We start from the raw sequence: 24,589 nt of genomic DNA on the forward strand, positions 1-24,589 counted from the left end.
GGGTTTGGTTTAGGGCATGCTCTGTGGGGAGAAACCTAACATCATTTTGATGAAAAGAAATATGTTTTGGTGTACGGTCTGCTGGGGGAGAATTGCATTATTTCATAAAAGCTTCTGGAAGGCTGTCTTTTTCCCAGGGAAATTAAATTCCACATCTTGCCTTGAGACTCTGCCCTGCTTCATTAGATTGGTAACAAGCCAGTGTACACCCTGCCTGATTGAAAATCAGACTTCTGGTCTATAATTTACCCCAAAACCTAAAATTAGAAGATTTTTTTTTGACTGAAATAAATGGTTTAGCTGCGCTGATTTTACACTGAGTGCGGAATTGTATCCATGGTGAATTAATTTATTTCTGATTTAATTTCCTGAGGTTTCCTTACGTTTAAACTTTTTCTTTCTCTCTCTCTCTCTCTCTTTTTTTTTTATATATATATATTTTTTTCTCCCTTCATTCTGCAGTACACAAGGGTTTGGATTCCTGACCCTGATGAAGTTTGGAGATCGGCAGAAGTTATCAAGGATTATAAAGTGGGAGATAAAAGCCTGCATCTGAAACTTGAAGATGAAACTGTAAGCTTTTGAATGTCGTTTTATACTTTTCAGAAATGTAAAGCTTTGAATTAATGTGTGAAGAAGCCTCAGCCATCTCGTATTTTTAGGAAGTATTTTAACGTGTTCTATTGCCTTAGCACTTCCAGCTTTTCCTTGCCCGCTCCCTCCCCAGGCACTTGTGTTAGAGTGGGTTGTGAGAAAAGCCCTTGACCTCTCTCGTCTCATTTCATCCCTTGGCAAAGTTGTAATAGTCTGTGATATCAGAATGATTTCTTTAATAGCAACACTGTGTTAGAAATATCAGTTTATGCTTTTTGCTGCTGAGCAAACTGGAAAGAGAGAGACTAGTGGAATCTACTCAAGTTTGGCCACCAATGGAAAAGTCACTTAGAACACAGAAGTGACTTCTGTGCAACAGCTTTCTCCATGCCTTAGTTTTTCTCTTTAAGTATAATCTTCCATAAAAAACCTTTTCCCCCATTTTTTTATTTTAAATAAAAAAATCTCTAAAAGACAAAAATGAGAAGCTCTGCATAGGACTATGAGTCACTGCCCCTTGCTCCTTGGTGGTTTCCCTGCCCAGTAGCCCTGTGCCTGGACCTCCTGGATTCACCATCCTGAATCTAACAATGTTCCAAGTCATATCAATCGTTATTTGGGTGTATTTTTTTTCTCTAATGACATGATGCTTCATGCTCATAGACTCATAGAATGGTTTGGGTTGGAAGGGACCTTCAAAGCTCATCCAGTCCAACCCCACCTGCAACTTCTTCCACTAGATCAGGTTGCCCAGAAATACATCCAGCTGGGCTTTGAATATCTGCAGGGGTGGCACATCTATCACCTCTCTGGGCAGCCTCATGATGAAGGATGTTACACAAGATGGGCATGTTTCCACCATTCCATCATGCAGCAGCTTATTGCTGCCTCCCAGCGACATTGGGGGCCATAGGGATGACTCTTGCTGCAGGTTTATTATATGATTTTTCTCTTGTTCCTGTGACAAGAAGGCAGAAACCTTGGGAGAAACCAAGCAGCAGTGCTCAAGCTTTTGTAAGAAACTGGTGATGGGTATGAAAAGCAATACAGGCTTCAGCTTCAGGCATGTTTCATGAGCAGTGCTAATGGTGTTCTTTTTGGGGTGCCTGAGTGAAGGTGGGTGCCCATCTCATCCACAGCAGCTCCTTCATACTGCTTTTTGTGCTCAGGCTGCCAAAGTACCTCTGCATGTACTGCTGAGTGCTGCAACCTCCACCCTTGATCTTGAGATCTTCAGCAGTTTTAGTTCTGGGGTTGGGGTGGGAGAGGGTTTTTCCCTTTCTTTGTGATCTTTAATCTGGATATCCTTCTGGAACCAGAGGGTCTAAGAAGTCCTGTAAGGTCTAGCCTTTTCATACAGGGTCAGCAACATTAAAGCACAAGGAGATTAAAGGGTCACTAGGTGTTGGTAGTTTAATAAGCATGTCACTGTCATGGCAAAACACAAGAACATCTCATTTTGAGGTTGTGCAAGAGACCCCTGTTTGATGCTTTACTGTATTAAACCCTGCCTGGTCCCAAGTCATGTTAGGCTGAAAAGCTTTAGTGAAGGGGAACAGCACACGTGTGCATCAGAGATCCTGAGCATACATACCTTTGGGGCATTTGAAGCTGTTGAAAGCCTTTTGTTCCTGACAGCCAACATGCACTACCCGACTGTTTAGTGCTTCTCTTTTGTCCTTGTGCTTAAAGTGAATTTTCATGGATTTTGTGGTTTCTGGCTGCACTTTGTATGCAAGTGTACTCCCTTTGAATGAAGAGCTGATTTTTTAATATCACAAGGGATCCCTGGTGTGTTTGCCATTAAGATGTGATACTGAGTGCAGACTCTTGAAAATTGGCATTGGCAATGTGGAACTGGAGTATAAAACAAGGCCGAGGTTGTCAGATGTGCTGCAGGAGCCTGTCCTTGTGCACTTTGGGTCAGCTTTTCTTGTGCTGTTTGCACAGGCAGTAACCCAATGCCAAAGCAATGGTAGCGGTGCCTTTTTTTCCCTTCTGCTGGGATCTGAGTGTCAGGACCCCTTTCAGAGGCACCCTGAGCGAAGTAAGATCACAAGAATTTTGTTTCCTCCACAGTAAAGGAAGGAAATTACACTTTTTCTCTTTAGCTGGTGTCTGCTTCGTTTAGGGATGAGTCAAAAGTAATTAGCATATGGGCAGCTGTATGCTTCAACAGCATAAGCTGGCTCTTAAGGTACTGAAACAACAGGGGCTCCTCACTTATCCGTGTCCTTCTCTGCCTGAAGGGTTATAAGGTTTTGAGTTTAAAAGCAACCTGAATTAAAGATTACCTGAGAAATCGCTCTGATGGGGAGAATATGGTCTGGTTTGAAATAAGGCTGCTTTTCAAAGAGCATGAAGATGCTTAGATCAGATGAAGCTGTGGTTTTCTGTATGGTACCTGCTGCTGGTCAGAGCTGGCTAAAGGCAATTTGACCCAAGGCTGGCATGAAAACAACCCAGGTGTTCTCAGGTTGGTGCTTATCTACCATCAGTGTCCACCAGGACCATCTTTCGGACAGAAAGACATTTACCAGAGGGGTGGATGACCTGTCACCTGGTCGTGTGCCATCCACATCTCTATAGGATGTAACACAAAGGGGCTTTCATTTCCTTTAGGGCAGGATGTGTATGTATTTTGTATTGTCAGGATGGAGTTATGCTTGGATAAGTTGTAAGACATTAAAGGAGCTGCTGGTTTTGGTATTCTGATGTTCTTTCTGTGTGTCTCTTCAGCTCTACGAATATCCCATTGACCCGCAAGGAAATGAATTGCCTTTCCTGCGCAATCCAGATATCCTTGTGGGAGAGAATGACTTGACTGCCCTGAGCTACCTGCATGAGCCTGCAGTGCTCCACAACCTCAAAGTCAGGTTCATCGAGTCCAACCACATCTACACGTACTGCGGTGAGTGTCCAGGCCACATGTTCAGCTCCTGGAATGCAGTGGATAGAATATGTCCACATAGAAACCCCCTCAGACCACAAGCGAGAGGCTGTGGCATGAGGAAGGTCCAGGGCTGTGAATTTGGGATGCGTGGGAGACACGAGTGTGTGTCAATAGGCTTTAGGTTGCAAAACCAGAGGTGTTTTTTGAGGGTTGGTGCACTGGGAACTTCCTGAGCTCAAGGTCCATGTATCTCTTGGTGGGGGTGTCTTGTCAGATGAGTTTGAGGCCACCTTTGCATGTGCTTGGCAGTCTGAGGGGGGGGAAAAAGTGGGATCTAGCAAACCACTGGAGAGCAGCAGCATGCCAGAAAGATGTGGCCCAGCTGACAAGTGTCTGTGGTGGATTTTCCTTCTAAAAGACTGCAAAAAAAAAACTTGCTGCACTGTTATTTCCTTCCTATTCTTGATGACTTTGAGGGACATTTAACTCAATGCAAAGCAGAAAGAGGGTGTGTGAATGCTCCATCCCTAGCGGTGTTCAGGGCTGGGTTGGACAGAGCCTTGGGTGACATAATTTGGTGTGGGGTGACCCTGCTCATGGCAGGGGGGATTGGAGCTGGGTGATCTTGAGGTCTTTTCCAACCCTAACTATTCCGTGATTCTATGATTCTATGTGTGAACTTGGGTTTGTCATTCTCGGGGAGGGTGGCCTACCAAAACCATTCAAGACAGCTGTTACCTGTGAATGGATGGCAACAAACTGCAACCTAAAAAAAGAAAAGGAAGAAGACAATTCAGCCCTTTTTATTTAGTTATGTTGGAGAGTATTGAATGTTGAACCCTCTTACTGGCAGTGAAAGTGATTTTGCTAGCAGTGGTGCAGACTAATGATTCTCTAAGTGGTGAGTTGCAAGGTATCAGCAAAATACATGGGATTGTTTGTGTGGTTAAGGCTGGTACAGATATGATCCAGTGTTCCAACTTAGGGTGCTTGAGGAAATGTGTGGCAGGAGGAGGTGACTCTTAAAGTAGTGCCCTTGAAATACATGGCCTCAGTGGCTGGCAGTAGTGGTGACTTCCTTTAAATATTTAATGGTGTGTAATGTTAGACTGCTGTCACAACTTGCAGACTTTTGCAGCTGCATGTGTTCCCAGTCAGCTGCAAGCCTTCTATCATCCAAAATCAGTGAGGTTTCATTATTGCAGCTCCTTGTGAGGGCTCATGGTAACCTTGAGCACAGCATCGTCATAACGAAGATACATGGGTTTAGGCTTAGCCATTTGGGCTTAGCAGGTGTAGGTTTAGCTGCAAAGCTCTATGTGGGTGCTACTTACATTGTGCTTTGCTTATGAAGTAATTGAGGAGAGAAGAGTGCTTTTGTAGTAGCCATTGTCTGAGGCTTATAGGGCTTCAGCCTGGTTGGCATTGTGGCGTGTTTTCAGCGACGAAGGGAAACAGATGCATGACTCTAAGAGAACCAAGAAGCAGATGGGAGCAAGGCATGGTGAGGTGAAGCTGTTGGGTTGATATCATAGAATCACACATTGGTTTGTGTTGGAAGAGACCCTTAAAGCTCATCCAGCTCCAACCCCTGCCACGGCCAGGGACACCTTCCGCTAGAGCAGTTTGCTCCAAGCCCCTGTGTCCAACCTGGCCTTGAACACTGCCAGGGATGGGGCAGCCACAGCTTCTCTGGGCACCCTGTGACAGCGCCTCAGCACCCTCACAGGGAAGAGCTTCTGCCTAAGAGCTCATCTCAGTCTCCCCTCGGGCAGGTTAAAGCCATTCCCCTTGCCCTGTCCCTACAGGCCCTTGTCCCAAGCCCCTCTCCAGCTTTCCTGCAGCCCCTTCAGGCACTGGAGCTGCTCTCAGGTCTCCCCTTCAGGAGCCTTCTCTTCTCCAGGCTGCCCCAGCCCAGCTCTCTCAGCCTGGCTCCAGAGCAGAGCTGCTCCAGCCCTCGCAGCATCTCCATGGCCTCCTCTGGCCTCGCTCCAACAGCTCCACGTCCCTCTTGTGCTGCTGCCCCAGAGCTGGATCAGGACTGCAGGGGGGTCTCCCCAGGGCGCAGCAGAGAATCCCCTCCTTGACTGCTGCTCTTACTTCTTGTGATGCACGGAGGCATGGAACATGACTTGGCTGCTCTTGGCCTCCTGTCACGTATCCTGGTGTTTGCTGCAGGCTGACAGTTCCTGTGCTTCGCTGTGATTTCAGCGTGCCCAAGCCCTGAATCTTCCGGGCTGGTGCACAGCACCCGGTCCCACCGGCCACAGGCTCTCTGGAGCTCCTCACAGCAGCAATTCAAACCTGCAAAACCTGAAGGTGCTCTGGAGGTGGAGCTTTGCAGTACTTCAGTGCTGTAGGGTGCAAACCAGCTCCCTCGAGCGCACAGGTAGCACCACGCGTGTCTTTGCCTCTCATTAATTTCATTAGTTCCAGGGCTTGCTGCCTCCTCCAGCCAGGCGCGGCATTCCTATTGCTGGGGAGGAAAGAGACATTAAAGCTTTAATGCAGGCTCTGGCATTCATTTCCTGTGATTTATCCATTTCATTTTGATTTGAGTACATTCTTTGTTACGAGTTTTTATTCAAGAGTTAAGCCAGGGGAAAATCTGGGATATTTGTTTGGGTCTAGCAGAGCTTTGGTTGCACAGGAATTGCTTTTTTGAAGGAATGTCTCACGGACTCCTCAGCTCCTCTTCTCACTCCTCCTGCAAAATCTGCCTTCATACAATGAAGACTATTATGTATTTGCTCTTCTCACCAGTATTGCGTGCCCTCTCTGTAGCTATGTGGGAGCTTATTGCCTAGCTGTCAAGAGATGCTGAGATAAGAAGTAGAAGTCCTTCACCAGATTGATTGGAACAACTAACACAAGCCCTTAAAAGCCTGAAGTATTAACTCTGTGCTTGGTTTGTAACATATCTGTCCATTTATCTGTTCCAAGGTATTGTACTTGTTGCCATTAATCCATATGAGCAGCTGCCAATCTACGGACAAGATGTCATCTACGCATACAGTGGCCAAAACATGGGGGATATGGATCCTCACATCTTTGCCGTGGCAGAGGAAGCCTATAAGCAGATGGCCAGGTGAGTGGTCGCTCAGTCAGTGTGGTCAGATCGAGCTGTCGGATCAAATAGGCAATTAAATGTTGCAAATATGGAGTTAAAAGGAAGTTGTGGAATAGCATGTGAAACACCCAGGTTTTCCTCTCTTCTGAGAATACGGGGTCTTCTGTTGTGCCTTTATGACCCCAAGTTGGTATGGTATCTCCCCATCATGGTAGCTGTCTTCACCCACGGGTGCTTAGCTCTGTCCTTCTGTGAGATGCAAGACGTGGTTCCTGCAGCAGCTTCCCTTGCATGGTGCAGAACTGCTTCACACTGAAATCTCTTTGAGGTCAGGCATTTCTGATTAATTCTGCTTACTGACCTGACCCCATTGTTGGCTGCCAAGACTGCCAGGCAGGCTGGGCTGGTGGGGAACTTTGGTCCTTGGGAGCTCATGTTTTCAGTGCAACCATGATTCAGATGGGTATCCTTCTCCTGTTGCTGCTTGGATGAGTTTCCTGGAAGAAATTCAAACCACTCTGCAAATGTCATGTGTAATAGCTTAGAGGAAACCGCATTTCAGATAATTTGGGGAGATAATCAGACTAAACAAGGGAGCTGATGTTAGTCATCTTTATGGAGGCACTGCGAATTTGAGTTAGAAGGTGGCTGGTAATATTTACAGGTCCTTTAAAGCAATGTCTTCACCAGAGCAATGCAGTGTGAATTTTACTCTCTTTATGTCTGTTTGTGTGTTGCTGAGGGCTGATGCAGAATTTTGTTTTGATGAGCCATGATCTAAAAGAGAGTTTGAGAGGAAGCTGAGAGCTTTGCACCAGGGATCATTTCATTATAACTGTCTGGACTCTCACAGTGTGTTTAGATGCTCTTGTGGATTAGCTGTGATTTTTTTTTTTTTTTGCTGCCTGGGCTTTTAATAGTAAGAGTAAGCACATAACCGTTTACCAAGGGTTGCAGCCTGTTTTCTGCTGTGTCTCATCTTTAACTGGTGAGTTAGGATGCATTTATAATCAGAGATGCTCCAGAGTTCAATCTAGAAATGAATCTGGAGGAACACTGCCATGGGCAGAGATTGGAGGGAAGGGATTGCTCCCAAACTGACTCCACGCCTCAGTTCAGCCCTCCAGCAAGTGCTTGTGCTTTGAGCAAAACCGCTTTGAGAAAAATTTAGAAGTCTGAGGAGCTGTCTATAGAAAAAAGAAGGCTTAGGACTGTGTTCTTGTTATATGAATCCAGCCTGAGCGGCAAGCTGCACTGTTCTATTTGAAGGATGTCAGGGTTTTGCTGACCAGTGTGGAGGTCCCATTGATTTTCCTGGGTATGTGTCTAAAATACAAGGACTTAATTTTCTGTTGAAGTCTGTGCTAGGGACGACTTGGTATTTTCCGTCATGCCTATGTCATTTTGCAGGCAGTGGGCTAACAGAGAGCCTTAGCCAGAGATGCTCAACTTTGTTGTCCTCCTCATCAGAATAAGTCTACTTTTGACAGCCACCTATAATTGATAGCTGCTGCCTGTGCATGGTTAGGACTGCTATGTTTGCAAGGAGACATGGAAATAACCACCTTCAGAGCTCTTAATAAACAAGATGCTCACTGTTAGAGCTGTTCTGGTGCTTTATGTCTCAGGCTGGTATTAGGGTAATTGCAGGCTTGGAACAAAAGAGGGATTCAAATAGGGCTGAGAGGAGATTGTAACGTGGATTATAGGAATCTGCCTCATTATTTAAAATATGGCTCTTAAAGTGAAGCACACTATATTTTAAATCTGAAAGCTTCTGAGTGGATGTTGTGTCTCCACAGTTTGATCCATGCTTTTCCCTCTGCAGTGCTGCAGGGAGAGTGGTGGAGCTGCTGGAGCAGGGCGTATGGACAGTGTGTCTCATGAATGATGGATGTAGTGCATTGGACAGGACTTAATTTTGCCCTTGTTTTTTTGTTTTTCTTTTTAAACTGACTCAGCAGGATGCCTTGTATCTGCAGCTCTGCTTAGGGGTGTGTGTGAGCATGGTGGGACATGGGCAGCTCAGCCGTCAGGATGGAGGTCTGTGAGCACTTTAAACCTAAACTGGTGCAAAGCTATCACTTGTTTTGCAGCATCTTTAGCTTTTAAACAATTACATCATGTCTGGTGCATCCGATAGATCGGGAATAAAACTCAAACCTGTAATCTCAAAAGGTCAAACCTGCAGTGTGACTGAGAGCAGTAATCTCTAGCTAGCCTTCTGGGTTTGTTTGTTTTCTGTCTAAGTGTGTGCTTGTGTATATGCATATATAGGCTTGTATATATATACATACACATATATATATATAAAGAAATTATTCTAAAAACAAACAATGCAAATCGCATCATAGAAAAGCAAGAACAATGCTGCAGACGTGCATTCTGTTTGAATTTCTCTGGTTTCCTTTCAATCAGAATGTCTTCAGTGTAAGTAAGAAAATCAGACGGGTAAAACAAGCTTTCTCCATGGAAGATTATTTGGAAAGCAGTTGATGTTATTTGCAACACCAGTGAGCAAAAAGGTGGTGAATAAATAATTTCCTGTAGTCACCAGGCAGTTATTTCTGCATGAGCTTGTCTGATGTTTGGTGGAGTGTCATCTCCAAGTTTTGCAATGATATATGTCCATGGGATAATACTCATGCAGTTTGTGTGGTGGAGCAGAACTTCATTAGCTGACTTCTCAGTAAACTGCTTCATTGGGATCAGACACTGCACTGAGGCAATAAACCCTTCAAAAAACCCCATTGCTGAAATGGTGATTGAGGCTTTTCTGGGGCCACAGGCAAACAGAGCAAAATTGGACTGAGCGTGTGAGCAGGCTCATGGTGCTGGCTTCTCCCTTGCTGCGGAGTTTCAAGTTCAGTGGTGCTCTAAGGGCAAACTTTTCCTTCTTTTCATGAAGTCCTGGATAAAGAGGGCTGCAAGGTGTCTGGTTTTATAGGAGAAATAGCGCATGGATGTAATCAGGAACCATGAGGTCAGTTTGGGTAGCTCTTTTACAGTGCAGAAGGCAAGGTCATATCTCTCTATATCTCTATCATCTCTATCTCTCCATCACCTCTATGTCTTTATCATCTATTATAAATAAATATAAAATATATAAATATATACATATATTTATATGAAATGTATAAAAATATAAGTATCTGTTTTCATGTATATAAAAGCAGATATAAATATAAAATATGTACTCACATATATATGTATATAAAAAGCATAATATATATATGTAATAAATATTTACATATGTACATTTTAGCTTTATTAGTGTCACAGAGCACACTGGGAAGATGCAATGGAGGCGATTGAATGGGATTGAGTAGATGCCAAGGAAAAAGGGCCCAAAATGTAAGACTCTGTAAATGGGAGAAGTTGGAAGCTATTTGGTTCTTTTATTTCATTTTAAATTCTCTAGGTTTCTAGTATGCCACAGCCCTGTAGAGGCAGGGTGCCAGGGCAGAAGTTAAGATGTTTGCTGGTGTACAAGTGTTAGTGAAGTTGTCCTATGATTTCTTTCCTTCCTCAAACTGATGATGTCCGTAAGATGGGGTTGGAGGCACCTTCACAGATGCATGTAAAGATCTGCTGTATCCTCTGGTGTTACCCAGTGATCAGGAAATGACATTTTAAAAGGGAAAAAAAAAGGGACTGCAGAGGGTGTACAACATCATCTGATTCCTTTTTTATGGCAGCAATAGTTCAGAACACCTATGTACATATGCATGCGTTAAAACTCCCCTTTAAATGAAGGTGTTTCCGAAGGAGGATGGTTTGCAGCGCTTGTGTGTAAAACAGCTTAAAAAAGGGCAAGTGATTAAAATTCACACGTGACAGCCTGTAATTTTTACAGTGACCAGCTCTTTATAAACTCCCTGCATAGGCAGTATGAGACTAACTGCACCTAGCTCACTGAAACAATATTGTTTTAAGCTAAATACACAGCATGGAGTTGACTTGCTCCAAGCGCTGCTGCCAGAGGCATTGGAGTCAAGTGCTGGGGTGGTAGAAAACTGGATCATTTGGTGATTGCTAATAGCTGTGGCTGTGGGGTTCGAAGCAATTTGTGCTTTGGGATGCATGTTATCTGCAGGGCACTGCAACCATCTCCTCTGCTCCTCATTTCTGTCCTCCTGATACACTTAGTGAGATGCATTGGGTGTTGGTGCCTTTTACACCTCTGAGTGCTGCAGAAGATATTTGTGCTTCTGAAAGCAAGCTGAAAGCTTTGTGGGGACAGCCAGGATTGCCCAGAGCAGCAGCATAGCTGCCAGTGTCCTGGCTGATTGCATTTTGCTTTCCTTACAGAGGAACAAAAGATCCCTTGTGTGCCCTGATCCTGATGGTGGCTCTGATTCCCTTGTGTGTCGTCAGTCTGGGCAGAAGCCTGGAGTCTAGCAAGAATACTCCCCTTGAACCTTCATTTCTGCTGATGTGAACCTGACCAGCAGCTTCCCATGCAGGAGCAGGGATTGTTTGTCACTTCTAACCCTAACCCACATTCCTCTTGATGTGTATGTCCCATTGGTTATTGCCACCTCTGTGAAGGTGATGGAAGTTTGCATGGGGACAGTGCAACACCAGTTTTCCATTTCCAGCCTTTGGGGGCTTTAGTTGGCTATTTAGTTCTCTTTCATGTCTGCAGCCCCGTTTTTCTTCTCCCGAGCTATCCTCAGCCAGCTCAGCTTGTTAATGTGGTCACTGTGTTGTCCCTTGATGCTGAGCTGAGAGTGTTGGGAAAATTACTGCAGTATGCTACAGTACTGAATCTATTTGTGTGGCTTTTTATGCCCTACCTCTTCCTTTTGTACCAGTTGAGTTCACTCAGGCCAGGACTTGCTAATCCAAGTAAGGTTTCTTAATGGGTGTTTTATTTACTTACTTTTAAAATAATGGAATATAATTAATAAAATGCAAAGTTGAACAGCACTAGGTGATAGAAGTATGTGGTGTGTCATTGCTGTGGGCAATGGGGCAGGAGAATGGGCTCTCCTAAGGCTGTAAAACATCTTCCAAAAATGGGGAGCATGTACTGAAGGTAGTCTTTGCTCAAATCATAAATCAAACATCAAAAGCATCACAAACCCTTTACTGTATATTCTGTATGTTTTCCAATGAGCATGTCTCTATCCCACTGTGGTAGCAACTTTATAGTCACATATGTGGAACTCTTAGCAGGTGTGACATGGCAGCAGTCCATGTCTGCTAACCAACGCAAGATAAGTGCTGTGTTCAAATCTTATGATGAAAAAGATCTCGAGTAACTTGCAAGTCTTGAGACTTACAGCAGCCTGCCAAGAAACATGTGGACTGGGTGAAGTCATGCTCTTTAGTCACTTGTGTATCCATCAGGCTGATGCTTTCACAGATGGCACTTGTAACATCAGAGGGAATGCGAGTGTTCTGGTACCCTGATGGTTAAACTGGAGTTTCCTCCTCCCCAGCGTGAGGATCTCCTCACTGTTGTCAACAGTTTTTGCAGAAGAAACAACACAAGAAACATAGAAATTATCTGGGGGCTGGGTTTGCACCTCTGGACTGCTTGGTGGGTACCAGAGAAACCCTGGTGCCTGCGATTCAAACCAGGGTCAGCATCACCTGTGTGATTCTGAGATTGTGAGCAATATGGAAATAGTGTGTCTTGCCTTTTCAGCGCTGTTGTCAGCATGCTGTTTCTGTCACTAAATACTTAAGTACTAGGACTGCAGATGGGTAACTATTTAGTAGTGTCTTTCTGTTTTGTTTGGAAGTTAGTGCACCCAGGTCTTGCATTGCACTGTCAGAAGCTTACTCCCAAATGTAAAAATCACTGCTTGCCTACACCAACAAACACCACACATGATCCGTGTCTTGCAAGATGCAGTGCTGTTGGGACTGTGCATGGCCACAGCCATGCTTTCTTCTGCCCTGGGGATCAATGCCAGGGCTGAAAAAGAGCAGAAATTGCAGCATCAGCCCTGCGCTTAACCCCATAAAGATGGGCAGGGGTATGGGTACAGTGGGGGGGGGGGGGGTGTCATTTGAAAGCACTTTAAATTTCAAGCTTTAAAAGAGGATTTAAAGCCATACAATGAAAGAATGGGTAGGAGTGAAGAGAGATTAACCCCCAACAGGGATGGGCAAGGAATCAGTCTGGCACAATAAATAAGGCTGAATGCTGCGTTGTATTAAAAGGGGAAAGGTTTCATGTCTCCTGGTGAATGAGGCTGGGCTGAGGGTTTACAGTGAACTGTGGGGCCAACCTGTGCTGCAGCTCAGCAGGGATTTGCAGCAGGTACCTCTCAAAAAGAGTCAGAGGATAAAATCACTAACAGCCTTGAATTTAGAAAGCAGAGAAACCGAGTGGGGTCTCTTCTGTTTAGAGTTAAAAGTGGGATAGGAAGGAGGCTTTGGAAGAGCTACTCCATGAACATGTCAATGCTGATGTGAAACCTCAGGGTTTGCAGAAGCAGCTGGACACAGCTCCTCCAGAGGTAATATAAAGAAAGAAGAATAAAAATGGCAGAGACTTAGGTAGTGTTTGTCAGGTACTGGAGGAGAGACCCTCTAGTCTTACTTCTCCTGCTATGGGAGAGGACAGAGAGGCTCTAAGTGGCCAACTAAATGATCCTATTTTAGTTTCTTTTTCTTTTTTGGCAATTTGGAATGAATACGGTGCTATCTGAAAGCAGCTTTAATCATAAATGAGACATCCCTTACAGAGAAATCATAAATACACATAATGGGACAGCACTGGCATGGGACAGCTTAAGGCACAGAAAGGTCAGTGTGTGACTAAGAGTAACGACTGTGTGTGTGAAATATTGGAAGGAGTTTTAATAGGCTGCATCGGATATGTAATTACTGCTGTGATGCAGACGAGCTGTTCCAGCTCTGAGGTGTGAAAGCTGTAACACCAAATATCATTAAACATTCAAAAAGGTGTTTATAAGCATCATAATTACATCAGAACACAACAACTTGTGATTGTCCTTGCCCACCTCCTAGTCACTGCTTGCCATATCCTCAGTGAAGTTCTGGAGACCTCAGGGCAGAGAACCCAGTGGTTTCTGAAAATCTTTCTGGTGTTTTCCCAACGTATATCAACTGTAATTAATTAGATGGTCAAGCAGGAGTTCTAAAAGATTCAGTGGCTGATAATGGTTGAGGTGATGAAGTCTGCAGGAAAGACTTTCTGGGACTGCCATGGGGTGGAATAACAATAGACTTGTCCTCCTGGTGCCTGCAGAGCTGAACTGCTGGGGTAGCATCTTACAAGCTCGGAGAGAAGAAAGCCAGCATGATTCTTGCCTGTTTGTGATACTTTTTGGGAGGATGGAGTACAAAGCCTCCTCCATCTGTAAGGCTGCAGTGCTCCACAGGGACCAGTGCTTGAGGGTGTCTTTGGTCAGAGCTGTGTGATGTGATCCCAGCGCAGAAAAGGGCATCAGGGTGCCAGAGAGCTAATAAAATTGGCAGGGTGCGTGTTTTGCTCTCATTAGAAACGGCGCACAAAAGAATTGCTGACCTCGCGTTAAGTGTGGCCGAGGAGCTTGTGTTCTTCCCCAACGGGCTATGCAAAGCATAAATCCTGGGAGAAGGTCATCCTGCCCTCAGGGATTGGTGGGAAGACTGGAGACAGCTCAGCATTTTGCAGGAACTTTGAGCACTGAGGATTTTCTTTGCTACCGAAGGGGCATTTCCAGCTGGCCGCACAAAGCAGTTTGGGGAGAAAGTCCCTCGATGAGCTGGGACCAGTGGGACTCCCACTGCTCTCACAGGAGGAGTTTTCTGGAGCATCACATTAAAAGTGCTCCGACCTCTGCAAAGACATCTTAATTTGCACTGTGGTATTTGACCTCAGCATTAGAAACATCACATTGGTGTGCGTGTTAAATAGTGCTGTACAGAAGGAACGGTGCTGCCGGCGACTGCTGCAGAAGAGAAGGTTAATTTGCATGTTACCTGTTCTTTGAGCATCATGCTACGAGCTCATCCTTTCCATTTAGGGCCAAACTGGTACTTGTAGGCTTTTCCCAGCATACGGGACAAGCTTTAACCTGCCAGAGGGGAGACTGAGATGAGCTCTTAGGCAGAAGCTCTTCCCTGTGAGGGTGCTGAGGCGCTGGCACAGGGTGCCCAGAGAAGCTGTGGCTGCCCCATCCCTGGCAGTGTTCAAGGCCAGGTTGGACACAGGGGCTTGGAGCAAGCTGCTCTAGTGGAAGGTGTCTCTGCTCATGGCAGCAGGTTGAAGCTGGATGTGCTTTAAGGTCTCTTCCAACCTAAACCAGTCTGGGATTCTATGACCCTGAGAGATTCAAGCCCATTTTTTCCTCTCTAACTTGTTGCTAAAACCCATGTATTTGTAGGCAAATTGGCTTGGAAGCTGCTCAGGATGGACCCTGATGCATCTTCTGAAGTAAGACTTGGATGTGCATGATCTAACATCCCCCAGGGACACCTGCAGAAGCTGATGGACATTACACCAGGCTTTGGCATCACTGAAATGGGATGTTACTGTGTTCTTTCTTTAGTTTGTTGCATTAAAATGCAATGCTGTCTCTACAGTTGTGATGGTACCAGGATGGAGAAGGGGTACAGCAGCTTTGAGGTGGTTCTGGCCAAAATGTATTTTGGAGCTGTGATGTACCTCATGTTTGGTGTAGGATGTTGGTGAAAAAATTATTTCTTCTTCCCCATCAGTACAAGTCACTATGTAAAAGTTTGTCTACATCAAAATAACAAAAAGGTAAAAAAGAGAAAAAAATGTATAGGCTAATAATTCATATTGTTTATGAGAGCTGCAGTGTAAGAAAGGCCCAGAAAAACATGTAGCACTTGAAAAGCCATCCTTATGTTGCTGCTGGCTTCAGCATCTGCGGCTTAAAACATGCATTTGCAGCAGATGTGTGATAACGCAAAGGGAAAGCATGCCCTTAAACACTCTTGTTCAACCAGATGCTAAATAATGTCCTCCTGGGTTTCTCTGAGGGAAGTCCCACTACCCCGAAGTCGTGTTTTCATGTATGTGCTGACTGATGATGCCAGGCCTGGTTTATTAAATACCCAAATTAAAGCCAACAAGTAAAACGTTGCTGCCGAGAATGGCAGCAGCTCTGCTGCCCCAAACTCCACTTATCCCACTGAAATGGGAATGATTCCTGGCTTCAGAGGTCATTTCTGAGGCAGCTCTTATCCACATTACAATGCTGGAACACGCTGATTTTAATCTTTATAGTGTGCAACTTCTGTTTATTCATGTGAAGGCAGAGTTAGACCCATCTCGGTTTTCATCACTGTCGTTAGCACTCGAGGCAATGCAATCCTGTGGTAATGAAATTATTGCATTATTATGTATCACTAACAACGTAATGCAGTAGCTAAACTCTTTAGCCTGCACAGCACTGTCAATACAGCACTGTGTTAGAGCTTGCTGTGCATTGGGTCTTTGTGGGTGTTCTTGTTGTGGTGAAGATAAATTCAAACTACAGTACCTAAAGCATTTTTAATCTTCAGATTGCTTTATGAACACTAATCCTCCAAGCATCCTGAAAGAAGTAGGTTAAATATGATGTCCATAGCGGAGAGATTTATTGACTTGTTCCACGACACAGAATTAGTGCTGGATCTGGGATTAGAGCTGGAGTGACCCCTGATAATTATTCTCAGAATCTGGCTCTGTCATGGTTTGCTTTGGATATTTTTTCTCTCTCAGAGGAGCTGTGGTTTCAGTGCAACTGTTTTTACTCTTGTTGCTGTGATCAGGATGAAGTTTGCAGTGGTTTGCTTAAGCTGCTGGTGCCAGTGATGGTTTTCTGAAGACATGATTATAAAAACAAGTCCTGTAAATTTTAGGTCCCTTCTCATTGCTGTAGGTTGCTGCTTTGAAGAAAGCTGTCTTTGGAAAAATTCTGACTGTGCTTCAGGTCTGGAGAAGATTTGGAGTATATTTATCTTCAAATACTCCTGCTTTCAAGCTGTGTTGGGGAAGGTTAAGGATGTTGGATATGTACAAGGACACTGGGATGTCCCCCGTCTCTTCTTGACAGAGGGGTCCATCACTGTCCTTGGATCCAACCCTTTTGCTATTGCTATGGTTTGACCATCCCTTTGTCTGCAGTGAGGAGTTTCCAGGGACATTCAGCTCTGACTTCACCAGGTAAATTGATGGGATATCATATATTACAATGACTAATAACATTCCCAGACTGAGACAGGTAACTCATATGGAAATACTGAGCAGTGTTTCATGTGTGATTGCTCTGATGCAACCAGAATGAGTGTAGCTCTTGGTACAGTTGGAGAGTGTGTCCAGTTGTGGGCAGGCTTGAAGTTTTGACATTTCTACACACCTTTCCCAGGCTCCAGGGGTAGCGGTGTTCTCTGCATTGCTGCAGGTAAAGGACTGGCTGCTTAAACAGGGAAATCCGTTTCCTCAATGCAAAGGCTGATGATCAGCAGCTAGCCTTAATCAGTGAAGGTATCTGTTTGAAGTGCCCTTTCTCTTCATAGACAGCTGACTTTTCTTTTTTCCTTGTGAAACACCTTTAGATGTTGCCTTAATAAAAAAAAACCTGGTATATATGAGGCTTTAGACTAGATATAAGGAAGAAGGGTTTTTTTTATGATGAGGGTGGTGAGGCACTGGCACAGGTTGCCCAGAGAAGTGGTAGATGCCCCATCCCTGGAAACGTTCAAGCTCAGGTTAGATGGGACTCCAAGCAACTTTATCTAGTTGAAGATGTCCTCGCTCATTGCAGGATACCTGGACCTTGAAAGGTCCCTTCCAGCTGGAACAATTCTGTGATTCTATGGTATTTTTCACGTAGTGTTGAAACACCAAAACTCTAGTGACTGCCGTATTCGCCTCTCCCAACTCTTGCTGCATGTCTGGCCAAGGGTGAGAGTTGTGACGGGCATTGCTCATAACATGATAAAAAAGAGATGCGTTACTCACCTACATAGCAGCTTTGGAAGTCTTTGGCATCTTGCATTGAAGAAACAATCCTGGACTTCGTTCTGGTTGGACATATGCTCCTTGATGGTTTTGTAAGTGTCTCTAATGAGTGGAGGCTGTAGCTCAGACCATGGTATTCATATTCCAGGCTGTCTTAGAAAGCTTCTCTAAGTGAAGAAACTAAACTTCTGCAGGCCCATGAAGGTGAAGGTTTGGGGGTGAAGGTTGGGGAGTTGCATCTTTAAGTGCCTCATGCCTAGTTTTGAGCTGCAGCAGTAGCATGAGTTGGGAACAACACCTTTGGCCATTGTTGAAACCTCATCCCCATTGCATGCTCTATCCCGCTGGATGAGCATGAGCATGTTGTGTGCTAGCAGGTATGCATCGTGTGTTTGGTGAGAAGAACACTTATGCACTTCATAGCAGCATTACAAACCAGGGTGGCATCCCCAAAGTGCACAGGAGCCACATAAGCCCCCGGAGGAGATGTGACAGCATTGCCATGCTGCAGCATGATATTCACCCATAGCATTCCATTTTATCCAGGCTTTATTTCCACAGTAATTCTGTGCTGATGCTGCCAAAATTGACTGTATTTCAAGCAGCTTCGTAGCGTACTGCACCTGCACAATGGGAAAACATTTAAATACATTTTATTCCATGCTGAATACAAACAAGAACTGCTTGGTTTTAACCATTTCTGCTTGCTGAGCAGCCTGCTTGCTACCAGCTGCTCTGTGGGGTTCATCTGTTTTTTCCCTGCTGGCACCAGCAGTTGATTAACTTGTATGCTGAAGAAGGGAAAGCCTCTGTAGCCTTTATTCCTGAAGGCTTTTGTTCCTGAAGTTGAAAAAGAAATGTCTGAATGGGCATTTTCCACTGAAAAAACACAGGAGACACATTACTGCAAAAGCAGGAGCTGGAGCAGCCTTGCTGTCTTGCTTGGAATCATGGAATGGTGGAAACCAGCAGCTTTCTTTTAACTTTCATTTTTCAACTAATATAAAACAGCTCCAGAAGTTTTCTTGTGCAATGCATGGAGAACCTGCCTGGCCCATTCCATGTAGCTGCACATCAGCTGTTAGGGCAAATTCTTGAGAACCTATAATAAAATGAGGCCAAGCAGCTGTAGTAGCAGTAAATGGTGTTGTCCTTGGTTTTTATCACTAGGTTCAATATCTTTTGGGGAATGATGGTAGTTTTAAAATAAGGCAAACTAGAGACAGGAGTACAACACTCAGGATGCCACGTAAAAGGCAGTTCATGATGGGACCTGAATCCCACTGAGACTGTGGGTCTGGAAATCCCCTTGGATGATCTCCCTGATGGGTTGGTCTCTGCCTGCTTCAGCCAGGCATACCCTGATTCCAGGAAGCTGATTGGAGAAGTTCGGTAGCAAGAAGTATTAGTTCTGAATCTTAAATAGAAAAAAGCCATATTAGAGAACAGTACCTTGTAGCAGTGCTGAGTGGATGCCAAGTAATGCAAAATTCCTCTATTTTGAGCTTTATTGGCTTCATTCATCCAAAAGTTCTCTCTCAAAATGGTGTAGTTTTCATCTTAACTTAAAAAAAAGTGGTAGTGAAATGTTTTCTGAACTGAATGAGCAAAAATTCTCAAGTGACTTTCAGGCAAGTGTAGCTTTAAGGCAGACAGACTCCTTTGCATTTGCAGAGTTCCTTTTGCAAGGCCAGCGCTTGCTGGCAGAGATCTTGGTTGTCACCTCTTTCTTCTGCTTCTTCCTCACCTCCGATGAAGAATAGTCTGTTCATCTGCTCTTGCAGTCCATGCCAGAACTGATCTTATGGTCCTTTCCAACCCTAAGTATTCTAGGATACTATGATTCTGTAATTTCTTTGTAGCCAACACAAGTTTTATGTGTTGCTTCCTACTCATAACCAACATGGGATGTTCACTGCTGGACTTCAGCAAGTGGTTGTCCATAAAGATTAATGCAGGGGTGAAACTTGTTGCCTACTTTAACCAGAGATAAACCATGATATATCGCTGCCATCACCTGTCCCAGGAATTGTTGATGTGGGTTTATCCAGCATACTTCTGGTTTTGGTGCTTAGTCTTCCTTCCTAACTGAAGTTGATACACAGGTTTCCTCCATTGGGTTCATGTGTCTGGTGGCTTGTGCTACAAAACCAGCTTTATTGCATGCCCATGGAAGTGTAGAGGTGTGAGACAGGCATGTTGGCAGGCCCCTGTCTGCATCCTGCCAGCTGGCTGCCTGCAGCAGAGTCACGGTGGCTGTGCCAAGACGTACTGGGGGGGCATATAGCCATGATTTAGCAAGTCCTGGGTAAGATGTGCAGGTTGTCCCCACCTAGGGTGAGTCACCAGGAACACCAGCTCCAGGTTGTTGTCTGCCTGGGTGAAGTTGTGCTCAGTTCTCAGGTGGTTGGAGGTTCCTCTTGGCTTCCTAATGGGTGAAGCCCAGGAGACTGGTGGAGCTGGATAAGGGGTGGATAAGATGCACTTTGTGAATTGGTACCTGTAAAATATAAACAGAGTTGGAAATCAGCTTGCCAGTGCTGGAAGTGTCACAAAGTTGTGGTTTGCTCCAAAATGTCATGTTTTACTTTATAGGGTCAGAATTCTTGAAGGAATTAAGATGTACATGCCTGACAGCAGGGGAAAGTAATAGTGTGGTATTGCAGCATCTTTGTATTTTTGTTGAAAGAGTGATATATGGCAATCATTTAGCCCCTGTTCTCGTCTCTTGCTGGTATAAACTTGAACCAAGTATCTTAAATTGAAATGCATTTTTATGGTGTTTCCTGACATCAAAAGAACTGCAAAGTCTAAATTTACTGTTGCACTGGTATATATGTTTTTGTGTGCCTGTATTCAGCTCTGATTCATGGAAGCTGGGCAGATTCTGGGAAGTTTAATTTTATCTTATTTAAAACCATACTCAATTACATACTTACAGCTTATCCCTATACCCCCGGCTAGCTTTGGAGCTTATATCAAATCCTGCAATGAAAACTCTTTCCTTCCCAAAGTCTGTGGCCAGATTGCAGAGGTGTTGCGTTTGCCCTGTGCCAGGATGCCATAGGGAGCAGCTCCCACTGCACCAGAGGCAGTTGCTCTCAGTGCCAGCAGATCTTTGCCTAGAGGGATGTAGTTCTCCTCAAAATGAGCTCCTCTTAGTGCCCTGATCCTTTCTTTGCCTTGCAGCTCAGGCACATTAAACTGATTAATTATTGGGATGTATCTAATGGGTACCACTTTGTACACCCATGGTGGGAAGAGCTGGGTAATTAATATAGCCATGATGACTTGTGCAAGAGGATTTTTTGTGTGAATGATGAATTCTGTAAGTAGAAAAGGGGTTAGGGTGAGTCTTGCACTCCATGCAAAGCTCAAAAGCTACATGAGGTGAGGCACCCTCAACTTCCCTATGCAAAGTCCTGTGCCCTGGAGGTGTCAACACTTTTGTAAGCAAATTTGGTGTGTGCTTGGAGGGAGGGTAAGTCTGCCCCATCCTTCTGTTAATGAGTGAGTCATTCTTAAAAGCTTTTGCAAAGCTTCGGGAGTGGAACAGGCTTTACTTAGTGATGTCTACCAGAAATTGCTTTTAAACTCTTCATTTGTCTGTTTTTACCCCTTGATCCCAGAAGTACCTTTGTGCTTTGGAGCAGTGACTTACAATTTGGTAGGATTTGGGGATGGATAGTGTGAGTCTGATGTCAGAGACATGCTTTGTATTATTGTTGCCAAAGTTTTAAACAGATGTTATATATGTATATATGCGAAAACACTGATATTCATATGACTGCATAGAGAATTGTAGGATGTCTGCAATTTCATAGAATCACAGAATAGAATCATAGAACAGTTAGGGTTGGAAAGGACCTTAAGATCGTACAGTTCCAACCCTCCTGCCATGGGCAGGGACACCTCACACTAAACCAGGCAACACAAGGCTCTGTCCAACCTCGCCTTGAACACTGCCAGGGATGGAGCATTCACAATTTCCTTGGGCAACCCATTCCAGAGCCTCACCATCCTCACAGTAAAGAATTTCTTCCTTAGATCCAGTCTAAACTTCCCCTGCTTAAGTTTGAACCCCTTACCCCTTGTCCTGTCACTACAGTCCCTAATGAAGAGTCCCTCCCCAGCATCCCTATAGGCCCCCTTCAGATACTGGAAGGCTGCTATGAGGTCTCCATGCAGCCTTCTCTTCTCCAGGCTGAACAGCCCCAACTTCCTCAGCCTGTCTTCATACAGGAGGTGCTCCAGTCCCTGATCATCCTCGTGGCCTCCTCTGGACTTGTTCCAACAGTTCCATGTCCTTTTTATGTTGAGGACACCAGAACTGCACACAGTGCTCCAGGTGAGGTCTCACGAGAACAGAGTAGAGGGGCACTATTTTCAGGTGCTTGATCTCACTACTTGTTTTTAATTTATTTTGAGCATAATAGCTTAGCAATAGGCTACATGAGCAACTTCCACAACTATTTTGTAGAGAAAGATCTCAAATGCTAGAGTGAAAGTGTTGGAGGGGAAAAATAAGATATATAATATTAGAAACTGATATTCAGCCAGTGCTTGTTGTTCTCCAGGCAAATGTAAAGCAGAGAAGGTTTGTTACTGTGGTATGAAAGGATGGGTTTCCCAGTGCAGGGCTATGTGCTCCAGGAGTGAAGAAAGCCACAGCACTTCATGCAGAAGTTGGTCTCCCCCTGTCTCTGCAAGCGTTTGGAGATGTTCTGGAGATGCTCAAAATGTCCTTCATGTTTTAGCTGAGATGTACCACTACTGTGTATTATTCACCATTATTTTGGTGCAGTATAGAATAAATCCAGCATCCATAACATAGGCAATAAGGCGAGGGAGTCGATGACATTGTGAAGATGAAAGATCATGTCATGATGCAAACAAACTGTTAACAAGGAAGCGGATTAACTCACAAATGCTTTTCTCCTCTGCTGCAACAGGGATGAGAAGAACCAGTCCATCATTGTGAGCGGGGAGTCTGGTGCTGGAAAGACAGTTTCTGCCAAATATGCCATGCGCTTCTTTGCAACCGTTGGTGGTTCTGCCAGCGAGCCCAACATCGAGACCAAAGTCCTCTCATCGATCCCAGTTATGGAGGTAAAAGCCGCAGCATTTCCTTTGTCCTGCTTGCAGTGAATTCTGTGTGTCTCCAGAAGTCACAGAACAGTGAGAGCTGCAGGGGCTTGTGAGCCAAACCTGATTTGCAGCCTCACAACAGCCCTGAGCTGGGCTGCAGCACAGAAATACACTGATAGCTTCCATTTAGCTAGGCCCGATTGCTCCTCTATTTCATGGTCTTGAATTTGAGTCCGTACATCCCCAGCATGGCTTCAGGAGCTGGGATTTGATGTGGCTTCAGAGTGGAGAACCTGAGTGGTAGGCTCATCATTAGTATTTTGTCATGTTCATCTTCCTCCTTGTTTTACCACTGCATGGTACCTCCTAATTTTATTTACTTGTAGAAGGGTGAAACATAAAAGAAAACGATTAATCTTTTTCAGATATTTCAATGCAGTTCTGGTTTTGTTAATTTTCTATTGCAGTCGGTCATATAGGGAAATAACAAGCCTCGTTATAGGGAAATTCTTACTCTGAGGAAAAAACTCTCCTTTTGTAAATATAAAAGGGGAAAAGTGACTTTACTTCATTGCACCATGTCTAGATGGTGAAAATTAATGTCTAAACCTATTTTCCAAAGGGATTTTGGAGTCAGAGTGCCTTTGTTTGCAAAACAATTCAAGTCCTGTACTTAACCTTAGGCTTGGTTTAACCTGCAGGAAGGTTTCCCACCACTCATGGCCAGAATTGTCATAATAGACACTGAGGTGGTGGCTGATCTAGGACAAAAACCAAGCCTACCCCAGACCCAGAAGCAGCATGTGTGGTCTGGCATCGTGCTGCCTGATGTGGGGTGCTAGCTGGAATGATAAAACAAGTGACTGTGCAAGTGAGGAGTAAGAACTGTAAGGCTGGCAGAGAACACTCAATGATCTGCTGCAGCGTGGGCTTCATGCTGGCTTACTCCTTTCCTTGCTCGTCTCTTTTGCCTCTGTGAAATGTAGCTGCAATACCTGGAAACACTTAAAAAGCATCCAAGGAAAAATTCATAGTGCAAACTGTTCTTCTGTGTGACTCCATAGTTTTGTTGCTCTAATTTTCTTGCCTGTGTTCAGTTCTGGATGTAATTTCTGAGTGCTGGGGCCAGGGACCCTGTCTGTCTTTACTGGAAACTGTTGAGAACATTTTTCATGCAAAAATCAAGAAAGAGAACTGCCTGATGTGCAAAACCCCCAGAATTAACGTGAAGATGGAGTAGAGGGGTGTGTGTGTTGTCAAATAGTCCTTAGGGCTGTGTTTGATGTGTAGGATATATGTCCCTGCTGGGAGGATGGGGCAGGTATCTGCTTTATAGCCAAGGAATTAAAGCACATGAGATAAGGCAATGAGAGTATTTTGGATGCTCAATTCAGCAAGCAAAATACCTGGCTGTGGTGTGTGTTGTAGCAGTTTGTGAACCCCATTTTCTGGGGAATGGGCATTAGTTTCTGTGCAGAAATGGAGTGCAAATGCTCTGCCTCTGCCCTGCTGCTTTTATGTATGGTCTGGTGTAAGTGCTGGAGGGTTGGAGGTGGAAAGTGGGGCTGTGAGTCTGGGAGCACTCTAAGTGATGTGGAAGGGTGAGCTGCAGTAAAGGGGTTGGATGGGGCTTGGAGCAAGCTGCTCTAGTGGAAGGTATCCCTGCCTGTGGCAGGGGTTGGAACTGGATGAGCTTTAAGGTCCCTTCCAAATCAAACCATTCTATGATAAATGGGCCTTGGAGGAAGGAGATGCATTAGCTACATAGGGGTTGGATTGGTGGTGAATGGATAGGGCATGGAGCAGGCAGGGCTTGCTCTGAGTGCGATGCTGAGGCTGTTGGGTCAAAGAACCCTCAAAACTTAATGGAGAGGTCGAGCAGCCAAAGGGCCAGGCAGCAAGGAGCAGCTTTGCATGTGCAACAGCCTCTTTTCAGTAGGCAGCAATGTACTGCAGAGTAACTCCCTGGGGAGTCCACTGCATGCAATTGGAGGCATTAGGTTCT

At 44.7% G+C, this 24,589-nt stretch overlaps 1 protein-coding gene across 2 annotated transcripts in view; it reads left to right on the top strand.

Annotated features, from left to right (window-relative positions):
• Positions 1-24,589, top strand: part of MYO5B (myosin VB) — a 148,928-nt gene that overhangs the window by 28,780 nt on the left and 95,559 nt on the right. For both annotated transcript variants that reach the window (XM_061450482.1, XM_061450483.1), the window contains exons 2-5: positions 463-573; positions 3,334-3,505; positions 6,431-6,575; positions 22,449-22,605. In XM_061450482.1, the coding sequence (XP_061306466.1) occupies positions 463-573; positions 3,334-3,505; positions 6,431-6,575; positions 22,449-22,605 (585 nt within the window). The remainder of the gene's footprint in view (positions 1-462; positions 574-3,333; positions 3,506-6,430; positions 6,576-22,448; positions 22,606-24,589) is intronic.

Source organism: Pezoporus flaviventris, unplaced genomic scaffold (assembly GCF_033815535.1).
Source record: "Pezoporus flaviventris isolate CSIRO_AGI_PZ_B2104156 unplaced genomic scaffold, CSIRO_AGI_Pfla_v1 ptg000010l, whole genome shotgun sequence".
Classification (NCBI taxonomy): domain Eukaryota; kingdom Metazoa; phylum Chordata; class Aves; order Psittaciformes; family Psittacidae; genus Pezoporus; species Pezoporus flaviventris.